At 39.8% G+C, this 12,658-nt stretch overlaps 1 protein-coding gene across 4 annotated transcripts in view; it reads left to right on the forward strand.

Annotated features, from left to right (window-relative positions):
- LOC124612727 (major facilitator superfamily domain-containing protein 12-like) overlaps positions 1–12,658 on the forward strand; it is a 61,158-nt gene that overhangs the window by 26,457 nt on the left and 22,043 nt on the right. For all 4 annotated transcript variants that reach the window (XM_047141096.1, XM_047141095.1, XM_047141097.1 and 1 more), the window contains exons 5-8: positions 357–474; positions 645–800; positions 5,832–6,017; positions 6,103–6,214. In XM_047141096.1, the coding sequence (XP_046997052.1) occupies positions 357–474; positions 645–800; positions 5,832–6,017; positions 6,103–6,214 (572 nt within the window). The remainder of the gene's footprint in view (positions 1–356; positions 475–644; positions 801–5,831; positions 6,018–6,102; positions 6,215–12,658) is intronic.

Below are 12,658 nucleotides of genomic sequence, written 5' to 3' on the forward strand. Positions count from 1 at the left end.
ACACACACACACTCACTAATTGCAGACATTTTTTAAGTGACTTCCAAAACTTGATTGTGAAGAGAATATTGCTTGTTGAGTACAAAGACTAGCGCAAAACCCAAATTGACTTCTGGAGAAGGTATTCTTTCAGTGTAAATAGCTATAATCTGTCCTCATGCTTGTAATTCATTTCGCTGAATGTATTAATATATTTTCTCAAGCTTGGATTATTGCTTTTAGTAATGTGTTTGTTGGTGTGTCATTTTTCTATTCATTTGTTAAATATAAAATTTCAAAGGTTCTTGATGTTTAAAGTACCATTTGATTTGTTGGCATGTGTCTTCTGTTAGTGAAATGTGTTTTGTTATTTATAGGTATAGTTTTACAGTCTGTTCCAATGTATTTGTGTACATTATTACATGGGCAATTTTGCACTTCACAAGTGAAAATTCAGAAGCACAAATAGGCCCAAAAGATTTAACAAAATTTCAGGCAAGTACAAATTAATAATGGACAAATTACTATAATTTCACAAGCAGCATAGTTTTACATTTCCTTTGTCATTTATCTTATTTGAAACACTGAACCTGATGTAATTAACATGATACAAAGTTGGAAATTCCTATTTATGTAACATATTGTGCTGTGTCCTACTGCAATAGAATGTATCACTGATTGGGATTGGAGTTGGTGCATTTGCATCTCTGATATTTCATCTGGGTGTCAAGGAAGCACCACCACGCAGTGATGGCTTAACGCATGGTCCAGGTGGCCGACGCACAGCATTACACATGCTGAGAGATATTCAGCTTTATCAGGTAAGAATGCATGTACCATCAGGTGTTTGGTGTTATGTTTTGCTAAGAAACCTTTGTCTTCTCCTTCACGCTCGCTTATCCCCGACATCTTTCACTGATAAGTTTCAATTTGAAACATTCTTGTGTAACAATAGCATGTATTTATATTTGTTTGATGCTTGTGTAGGGACAGCTGAGTTTAAGGGCCTTGACACTTGCAGCAGAAGCACTGTTCTTAAGGTCCCATTACTTGAAGAAAATTATATGTGGTGTGCTCTGTTTTTAATTTAATTTTTTATGTAGAAAATGGAAAGAAACTTGGGCTTTAACATCCCATCGCTGAAATAGTTATTAAAAAGGAAACACAAATTTAGATTTGGGGAGGAAATTGATGATGTTCTTAAAGGCACTGTCTCTCAATTCTCCTTTATCAGTCCTGGATAAGCTATGGGAAACCTAAATCTGGATAGTCAACTGGGTATTTGAATCCTGGGCTGCCAGATGTGTCCAGTCTTAACCATTACACAACTTTTCTCTGTTTATGGGAAGAGAATTAAAGACATGCATTTCTTTGCTTTCTTGTGTTTGATGACTGCAATATTAAGCATTATCTCTTGACATGCTTCACAGAATTTTGGTGATAGTAAATTGCTTGTTTTATTGCTTTTGTAATATCCCATATTTACATGTGTGATTTAATTGGTCATGTAATGAACTATCTGTCATGTGCTGTGAATTATGACTCATATCTTAATTTATTTTTCTTTGTATATTTGGTGTGATTAAGTGAATTTTGCATTTAATGTGAAGGATGAAGTCCAATAAAAGTTTTAAGCAAGTATTCACTTTTGTTAATTTCTTTGGTAACAATCTACTACAGAGCACATTTTGTTTTCTGATTTCAGAGTATAAATTTCATAGAATTAAAAATGAAAGTAGTGCAAATTTTCACGTGTAAGACTGATATTAAAGGCATAACAGTATGTCTGTATGCTTGCCGTGTAACAAAGTTTTTTCACAGGTAGCTGTTTTGTGCCATTTGCTTTTAGGAAACCCAGTATAGAATGATGTATTGTCTGATATTGTAACCTCAGAATTGCCAACAGTATGCCCCATCCCCCATCATGAGTTAATAGTTTACTCTATGTATTGCAGACTGCAACTATTAAAGAATCTCGTCTCCAATGCTCCTCAGAAAATCATTAGCTCCCCCCCCCCCCCCCCCCCCCCCCACTCCCACCCCCCTCCCACACCGTGTGATGCTTAAAGTTTCCTCATTAAGTTATGTTTTCAACAGCAGGTCAGCAGCGTGCACTATCTTGCTGTCGTGCAAACCATAGTTGATGGTGGGACGCAGAGGGTGTATCTCCCACCATGCTCTGGAAACCTCCAACTGCATTCAGTGTAGAGTGGCTCACCCACTTTACCTCCTCTCACTACCTGTCTACTTCTACTTGATTTTATCTCTGTGTTATTGTATTTTGCTTACAGTTGGGCTTCCCAGGATCTGCCATTTTACATCCTTCTTCTGAGGGCTATTCTTGGTTCCATACTTATAGGAAGAAAGGACTGATGACCTCACAAGTTGGTCTGGTTAACTCCAACAACCAACCATCCAACACCTTGATTCTCTGGGCCAAATTGTCATCATTGTGGTTGTGAAACTTGACTCATTGCACATTCTGATGCTATGTCTAGATTACCAGTGATTTCAGTTTCTTGTTATAAAAGTGCTCAGAATAAACTTCCTCCAGAACATAAACATAATAATCCTTATTGGTTTGTTAAATCTGTGGAAAAGCAAAGAAGATTCTTTTTAATATGTTATATATGTAGCCCTAATGATTCCCTTTTACTTCTTGAGACTGCTTTTCGCAGTATTTAATTTAATATTTTTTTAGGCCTGTATCGCAATGTGGTTTTTTTGTACCATAAAATTAGTTCGTCTTCCAGTGCAGTGTAATATCATTTGCATGTAAATATTCCCAGTGCAAAATTGTTTTTAACTTCCTGTAGGCAAATATATATTTGCACATTTGAAATCAGTTGGTCTGTTAATGACTAAGACAGACAAGGAACTGGATAAAGTTTGAAATGACATGGTACGATACTCATTCACTTATTTCAATTTTTACAACTGAATTGTAACGCTTTGGAAACCAGCCACTTAGAAGAATATCGGGCCTAGGAAACAGGCCACCTATGCCATTATTTAAAGCGATACTGGCATGTACACTGATCTGCCAGAATATTATGATCACCTACCTAATAGCCAGTATGTCCATCTTGGGCGTAGATAACAGTGGTGGCGCGTCATAGCATGGAAGCAATGAGGCCTTGGTAGGACAGTGGAGGGAGATGGCACCACATCTGCACACACACAAACACACACACACACACACACACACACACACACACACACACGTCACCTAATTCCCGTAAATTCCAGGGAGGGGGGCCGATGAGCTCTGATGCCATGTTAAATCATGTCCTAAAAGTGTTTGATTGGGTTCAGTCCTGGGGAATTGGGGGACTAGTACATCAATTGGAACTCATCACTGTACCTCGAACCCCTGCATTACCCTCCAGGCCGTGCGAAATGGTGCATTACCTTGTTGAAAAATGCCACTGCTGTTGGAAAACATCATCGTCATGAAAGAGTGTACATGATCTACAACCAGTGTACAATACTCCTTGACTGTCATGACGCCTTGCACGAGCTCTAACGGACTCATGGATACCCATGTGAATGTTCCCCAGAGCATAATAGAGCTACTGCCAACTTGTTTCCATCCCGCTGTGCAAGTGTAAAGGAGCTGTTCCCCTGGAAGACGATGGATTCGCGCCCTCCCGTTAGAATGATGAATAAGGTACTGTTATTCATCAGACCATGCACGACTCTGCCACTGCAGCAATGACCTGTGCCGTTGGTCATTTGCCCATTTCACTCAATATCGTAGTGTTAACATTGGCACACGCATGGGTCATCAGCTGCGGAGGCCCATCGTTAGGATTGTTTGGCACACTGTGTGTTGAGACACACTTGTATTCTGCCCAGCATTAAAGCCTGATGTTAGTCCTGCCACAGTTTGTCGCCTTTCGTGTTTTATCAGCCTGGCCAGCCTGCAATGTCAGCCATGTGTAATGAGGGCTAGCTGCCCAATCCCATAAGTTTTTCACCACATGTTGAAGATGCTCACCACAGCAGTCCTAGAAACCTGAGAAGTCGTGCAGTTTAAGAAAGGGTCATGCCGAGCCTCTGGGCCATCGCGATTTGCCCTCAGTTAAACTCAGATAGATCACATACCTTCCCCATTCTACTCACAGGCAGTGCGCTCAGTGATGCTACATGTATTGTGTATGTCTTACTAGCTGTCATTCCTCAGGATGTGGTGACTCTACTATCGCCTGGATGGGTTTATGTCGATAGGTCTGCGGTCATAATGTTCTGGCTGATCAGTGTATATAATTGATGTATCTTAAAGAGTAATACCTACTAAAAAAAGACCAAGCTTCAAGATTTATTCTTCATATGTACTTTTGTTTTTTGTAGTTTCCAAAAAAAAGTCCTCTTGAGCTTCCAAAATTTCTTGCTTGCTCAACAAATGAAACGCATTTGTAGCAGAATTACAGCAAACTATGAAATCTAACAAACACACACACGCACGAAATTAAATCAGTGTGATCCTATTGGCTCATCCATTCACAACAGCAGCTATTACATTTGCCTATGTTTCTTTTGAAATAATTCCAGAAGTTAACAACACAAGGTAGCACCACAAGGTAGCATCAGACAAGGGACATGTAGCAACACGTCCGTACAATGTTTCCGAGCAGTAGGTGGCTTGTGCATCTGGAAAACTGCAGCCCAATATATACTCAGTTGTAGTCTTTTTAACACTGAGTTGTGGCTTGAGCTGTGCTCGGGTTTGTTCTACGGAGTGTTAAGTCGTTGAAGTCAGTTCTGTAACTCTGAATGGCAGAATCTTCTTGCTGTCACTTAAGTTGTGGTAGTGGCTGTCTCAGCACATATGGTTGCTGTAGCGACAGTACGACCATCAGAATGTTAAGTCACTCATGCGCTCTGAGTAAATAGAAATAAAAACAGTTTTTAGACACATGTTTCACATAGCATGACAACCAAAACACCTTTTGAGTATAGATTAAATCACTTTATCATGTATGACCAGTAAATTATTTTCAATATGCTGCATTGGGTTATATAATTGTTATCTTTAGTTAACAGGAAACACTGTGTGCTGAAAATCTGCAGCTCAGTGATCATAAAGTTTTGTGGCATTGCTTTTCTGCAAAGACACATATGGTGCCACACAGTGAAAGCTATAAATAGCATAAGGTAGACCATTTCATTTTGGCATACAACTTGAAGCAGAGTGAAGTGTACAACAGTTAGGATATATAAAGGGCAGCTTCAGCTCCCCTCTCCCTTTGAAAGACAGGTTTTTGTATAAACTCGAATGCTACTAAGTGCTTGTACTGGTAGTAATCTCTTAAAATAAAAATGCATATTCTCAAATGAATTAAAGTAACCTTCATATGGAAAGGTAACATTACCTTGATGGCACAGATTATCTTGGGCAGGGATGCAGTCGATGGCCCATGAGCTTTATGTTACCCACCCACCATTGATCTGATAGCAGCCCACCCCTCATTGTTCATTCTTATAATTTTGCTACTCATTTTTCACGTTTTCCTAAAGAGGAGAGGGTGAGCCCTTGCAGAACATTGTTCCTTTGAGCCACACCATAAAATGAATTTTCGTGAAAAATTTCTCTCAGTCCTTTCATGTCACAGTGAGGGATTTGTGGCCCACTGTACTTGCAGGTGTGTACTCCTCTGATCATAGGTAATCTATTATAAGGATAAAAATTATTAAAAAATGTTAATGGCACTACTTAAGTGAGGCAAGATATATATCATAATAGGGTTAGTCGCAAGTACTCAAGTGAATGTTTTCTATAGTTATCTACTTTATTAATATATGAATAGTTACAAATTTGAACTGTCTCTTATATGTGCACACAATTTCAGGTTGCAGGAGTGTATATGGCAACTAGGCTCTTCGTCAATCTCAGCCAGGTTTACATCCCTCTGTACCTGCATGAATCACTGAGTATGAATGCAGAAAGCTTGGCAATAGTTCCACTTGTCATGCTTCTGTCCAGTTTCGGAACATCATTGCTGATCAAATTGTTAAACAAGAAACTTGGCAGAAAGGTTTGACTAGTTTAACATTGTAATTAAAAAAAGTTAGTGTGCTTAGTCTTCACTACATTCTTATTTTATGACTTTTAATTTTCAGGTAGCATATTTAGTAGGTGCTGCTGTGGGGTTTGCTGGGTGCTTATGGATCCAATTTGGATATGGCAGTGCATTTGTTAGATACGAAATCTATGGTGTTGCAGCTTTATTGGGTATGTTCAGGTATTGTCATTCCGAAAACTATTTGAATTATTGTACATGTAAACCTGTTTATCTTTCATCATTATCATCATACTTAATAGTATTAGTATCAAAAGAGAATTCAGTTGGAAATGTTAATAAACTAGGAGACAGATTTGACGGCCATTACATACCTTCAGGAGGTGATGGGTGTAGTAAAAGTAAGAGTGAGAGGGTTCTAGGTGGCTAAATCATAAAAAATTACTATTGTTAAAGTATCAGTATTGAAAAGGAAAGTTGCTACTCACCAAATAGTGGAGATGCTGAGTCGTAGATAGGAAGAACAAAAAGACTGTCACAAATAAAGCATTCAGCCTGTAAGGCCTTCGTCAAAAATAAACTCTCTCTCTCTCTCTCTCTCTCTCTCTCTCTCTCTCTCTCTCTCTCTCTAGGTATCTTGGATTTAAATAAAGTCCTTGGTTTTATCCTCGTCTTTCTACTGGAAATAATTATCGAATAAAAATTCAAGACTGGAATGTAACAGTATTGTGAAAAGCATAGTTGCTACTCACCATATAGTGGAGATGCTGAGTTACAGGTAGGCACAACAAAAGACTCTCAGAAAGTAAACTTTCGGCCAACAAGACCTTTGTCAAAAATAGACCACACACACACACACACACACACACACACACACACACACACACACACACACACAGAGGCACGCCAGTCCGGCTTCAGCTGCAAGAGCCGCTCTCTCTCAAAGGCCTTGTTGGCCAAAAGCTTATTTTGTGACATTTGTTGTGCCTGTCTGCGACACAGTGCTTCCATTATATGGTGAGTAGCAAACTTCCCTTTTCGTAATATTGGAAATAATTATCCTCAAGATTAAATAACAGTCACTGTTTATTAAATGATTACATAAAATCTTGCTTACAGTGTGAATATCAGAGTGCGTATGAAACAAACTAAATTTTGCAGCTATGGGGTTTTCGTGTATGAGACGCATCCAGAAAGTAAGTTCCGTATTTTTTTTAAACAAAGACAACATATTTACATAAAAAAATTTATCGGCAACAGGTACAGCAATGTTTGAGGTACTTTTCGACATAGTCACCAAAAGAATTGAGACACGTGTGATGTCGTGGGATCAACTTTTGTATTCCTGTGTCGTAGAAGTCTGCCACCTGTGAATGGAATCGGTGTATGACAGTCATCTTCAGCTCTTCAGCATTATCATGGGAGACAGGAATTTCGTGAGGTGCAAGAAAAGATGGAAATCATCTGTGACAATCCTGTCAAGGAACTCGTCACCATCATGATGATACTACTGCAGAAATGTCAGTGCTGCTCCAAAGCATTTCGTTTTGTACTTGGGTGTCAGGTTTTTCCACACCCACCTGGCACTCAATTTCTTGAACAGCAGTTGCTTAGTGACAATTTCATGCAACAAGGGTCTCAATATCTGTGGAAAATGGCTGCTGAGCTCCTTAATTGTGAAGGGATGAGTCTCCTGGTGCACTACTGCTCACCGAGATGATCATTGTTGAGAGATGTTCACCCACTGCACTCTTCTTAGGGACACTTTGATGACCTTCGGAGAAAATCCTACACTAATGATGCACCATCTGTTTGCTCATGATGTTATGCTGTAGACCTAACAGAGCTGACGATTAATTTCGATGGGCACTATGTTTTGTGCATTGAGGGACCGTATCACTGGCCAAACCTCGCAAGCTACAGGAGAACGAATAAGAGGTACCATTTCGGGGTACTGCTGCCACAGTACTGGCACCAGTGGGGTGTGTCAGGCTGGCATTTGATTGTCATGTCATAGATCTGTTGCACATGTGCATATGTCTGCTTTGAAGGCAAACAACGGGAAATGTACTTTCTGGATGCACGTCGTATAAACAATCTTCCAAGGTAATTATTGTTGTTCTATGGTCTGAAAGGCCCCCCTTCAGCATCCATGTGGTGTTGGGAGCTTTATGACATACTTGTTATATTGAAAAGTAATCAGCTGGTGAACTTCAAACACAGCATATCCTATGCAAGAATGCGGACCTGTGCAGTATCTGAAAAATGCCTTTTTTATCTATCATTGGTAAAGGACATGATTACTCTTTTTTTTTTTTTATAAAAAGATGAGTGTACAGAAAACATTGCACTAACTGTGTCCTCACAAGGGACACACTTCTTAGTTCTTTTGAACCGGGACTTGAAACTGGGAACTTTGCCTACTTTGCTCTACTGACTGAACTATTCGGGCACAACTCTCAATGTGCCCTAAAAGCTTTATTTCCTCCAGTACCACATCTCTTCCATGTCTCCACAATATTCTTTCTTCCAGGACTGCTAGTCCTGCAAGACATGCAGGAGAACTTCAATGGTATTTGGAAGGTAGGAGTTGATACTGGTGAAGCAAAGCTGTGAGGGTAGGTAGTGAATCATACTTGTGAAGCTGTCAGTAGAGCTCTTGCACAGGAAAGGCAAAGGTCTCAGGTTCAAGGCACTGTCCGGCACACAGTTCGAATAGGTCAGGTAAATTTCAAATTGGGGCATACTCACCTGGAAGGTGAAAATTTGCTCTGGTAAATTACTCCATCAGAGTTGAGAAATGGAATTGTTTGGGTAGATTAAAAATGAAGGGCAGGGCACTCAGACCCTAGGGTGTAGGGGCATGCATGTGCGCGTGAACTTGCATCAGAGAGAGAGAGAGAGAGAGGATGAAAGTCAACCAAGATGAAGGGAGAGGTGTCAGAGATGGTATTTTGGTAAGCACAGTACCACCTCCTATACAGAGATAAGGACAGAGTGAGAAATAAAGATAGATTAAGGAAAGAAAGAAGAATAGCAGAACTAAGAATGAGAAACAATTCTAGGGGATATCATCTTGAAACTTACATCTACATTATACTCCACAAGCCACCTAATGGCGTGTGATGGAGGGTACTTCTGGTACCACTAACTGATACCCCCTATTCTGTTCCATTTCTAGAATTTTCTTGGAGTGTCATAATGAAAGATGTATGTGGAAGGAAGCTCTCTTGAAATTTCATTAGTAAACCTCTCTGTGATGCACAACACTTATTTTGCAATGTCTGCCAGTGGAGTTCATTGAGCATTTTGGTAATGCTCTTGCACCAACTATAAAATATCTGGGAGTATGCGTGTGGAACGATTTGAAGTGGAATGATCATATAAAATTAATTGTTGGTAAGGCGGGTACCAGGTTGAGATTCATTGGGAGAGTGCTTAGAAAATGTAGTCCATCAACAAAGGAGGTGGCTTACAAAACTCTCGTTTGACCTATACTTGAGTATTGCTCATCAGTGTGGGATCCGTACCAGATCGGGTTGACGGAGGAGATAGAGAAGATCCAAAGAAGAGCGGCGTGTTTCGTCACAGGGTTATTTGGTAACCGTGATAGCGTTACGGAGATGTTTAATAAACTCAAGTGGCAGACTCTGCAAGAGAGGCACTCTGCATCGCAGTGTAGATTGCTCGCCAGGTTTTGAGAGGGTGCGTTTCTGGATGAGGTATCGAATATATTGCTTCCCCCTACTTATACCTCCCGAGGAGATCACGAATGTAAAATTAGAGAGATTAGAGCGCGCACGGAGGCTTTCAGACAGTCGTTCTTCCCGCGAACCATACGCGACTGGAACAGGAAAGGGAGGTAATGACAGTGGCACATAAAATGCCCTCCGCCACACACCTTTGGGTGGCTTGCGGAGTATAAATGTAGATGTAGATGTAGAATGATCTCTTGACAAATTGCATAGCTCTGCATTGGATTCCCTCCCTCCCTCCCTCCCTCACTCCCTCCCTCCCTCCCTCCCTCCCTCCCTCCCTCCCAGTTGAACAACTGCCTTATAAGCCTTTGTGGATGAGTTACATTCCTGTAAGATTCTTCCTATGAATTTGTATGGCATCCAATTTTCCTGCTATGTGTTTTATGTGGTCATTCCTGTTAAGGTTGCTCTGGATAGTTACTCCTAGATTTTTATCATACATACTGTTTCCAGCAGTTTCTCATCAATAGTGTAGTTGTACAGTAGTGGCTTTCTTCTCCTATGTCTGAACAATATGTTACATTTATTTACATTCAGGATCAATTGCCAGAACCTCTGACTCATCAGTCTGCTGCAGGTCATTTTGCAAATCAGTGCAGTCTTCTGGCATCGCTACTGTGTAACAGACAACTACATTGTCTGCAAACAGTCGTTAAGAGTATCTGGAGCTTTCTACTAGATCACTTATATACGTTGTAAACAACAACAGTCCAATGATACTTCTGTGGGGTACTGTCTAAATTAATCTATTGATTTTGTTCCGTTAAGAGTGACGTGTTGAATTCTACCTGCAAGGAAGTTTTGAATCCACTCACAAATCTGGTCTGATACTCAATAAGTTTCACTAAAAAGAAATGTGGGACAGTGTCAAATGCCTCCCTGAAGTCAAAGAACACAACATCAACCTGAGTGCTATTGTCTACAGTGCTATGGATCTCATGGAGGAACAGAGCACAGAGCAAGCTGAGTTTCACAAGATCTCTGTTTGCAGAATTCATGTTAATTTTTATAAGGGAGATTTTTGTTCTCCAGAAACATCAAAATATTTGAACATAAAACATGTCCAATAATTCTAAACAGATTGTCGTCATTGATATAGGTCTATATTTGTGTGCTTCTTTCCTGCGGCCCTTCTTGAAAACGGGATGACCTGCAGTTTTTTCCATTCACGAAGTACCCTTTGTTGCCCCAGTGATCTACAATAAACTGGTGCTAGAAGGGGAGCAACCTCTTTTTGCATAATCTTTGTAGAATCTTATAGGTATTTCATCTGGTCCTGATGCATTTACACTACTAAGCAATTGTAGTTGGCTTTTCTATTCAGCAATTGGTTATCTCAGTTTTGACTATTGTATGGTGATTGAAAGGTGGGACTATGTTAAGATCTTGTGCAGTGAAACAATTTTGTTAGACCAAATTCGATATTTTGGCCTTCTCTCTGTTATCTTCCATTTTGGTGGCAGTATGGTCTCAGAGTGAATGAACATATGATTTCGAACTGCTTACTGATTTTACATAAGACCAAAACCTCTTAGGGTTTTTACTGAGATCAGTTGACAAAATATTACTTTGTCATTGAATGCTTCTCATTGCCCTCCTTAAGCTCATTTTTGCTTCGTTCATCATGGTTGTCATCTAGGTTTTGACTTCTAGAATCTGAGATGCTCTCTCTGTTTATGTAACAGTTTTCTAACATGGCTATCAAACCATGGTCGGTCTTCCCCATCCCTTAAGACCTTGCTCAGACTAACTTATCTAAGGCATATTGAATGGTGCTTTTGAATTTTTTCCATTTGTGCTTCACATCTTTGTCCTCATCACTGAATATTTGATGCTGATACTCTGCAATTTGTATCATGTCACTCTTGATAAACAAAAATATTTTCGTACCTTCCTCAATATTCCTTGAGTAACCCAGTCATGGTTGGTATCACAGTCTGAAGGTCACTGATATCGTCCTCTACATTAACTGATTCAATAAGTTCAGGTTTGTTTGTTCTATTTGACTCTCTAACCATCTGCTCAAAGTAATTTTTAGACAAGGTATTTGGAATACTGTCAGATAACTCCCTGTCTCTGGCACCAGTTTTGATAGCGCGACTCTCCCAATCTATACCTGGGAAATTGAAGTCACACCCATTACAGCAGCATGATGAGGAAAATCATGAACAATAATCTGTAAGTTATCTCTGAGATGCTGAACTAGGTGGTCTATAAAAGCATCAGATTACCATTTTGACTGACCTTTGATGCTTAACTTCACCCTGATTAATTCACATTCAGGATCCAGAACAGCCTTGCTAGATATTACCAAGTTCTTTACTTGATGATATCTAGCAAGGCTGTTATGGATCCTGATTGTGAATTTAATCAGCATGAATTTAAGTGTCAAACACCTCAGTACAATTGGTGACTAACCTATCCTTACCATAAATATTTCATTCGGAACTTAGGACTTCATTGCTATTCACTTTAGGTACAACCAGTTTTCTGATCCTAATACTGTCAGAGCATTATAACCTTCAATAAGTGATACTAATTCTGGGACATTTCCATTGATGTATCTGCTGTTTATTAATATCTTATCAACCTTTTCTGCATCTGGCTTGTGAGGACAAGCTTTCTCTGAGAACATTGTGGCCGGTGTAACTTTGATTTTAACAGGCAGTTAGACTAAGGTCCTAAGAGGGGTTTCTCTAAACTTAAAAAAGAGTGCACACTACATGTACTCTGCTAACCTAGTAGCTGCTTTATGTGTGTAGTGTATGCAGGACGTATTAAGGGGAACCCTACAGTTCTCCACCTGATAGCAGAGTTCGAGAAATTTGCATCAGATACCATCGCGGAGTCATCTGAGCCTCTGGTTTAGACTTCCCGGTCTGCTTCTAAGCAGAGGAC

Source organism: Schistocerca americana, chromosome 4 (assembly GCF_021461395.2).
Source record: "Schistocerca americana isolate TAMUIC-IGC-003095 chromosome 4, iqSchAmer2.1, whole genome shotgun sequence".
NCBI lineage: Eukaryota > Metazoa > Arthropoda > Insecta > Orthoptera > Acrididae > Schistocerca > Schistocerca americana.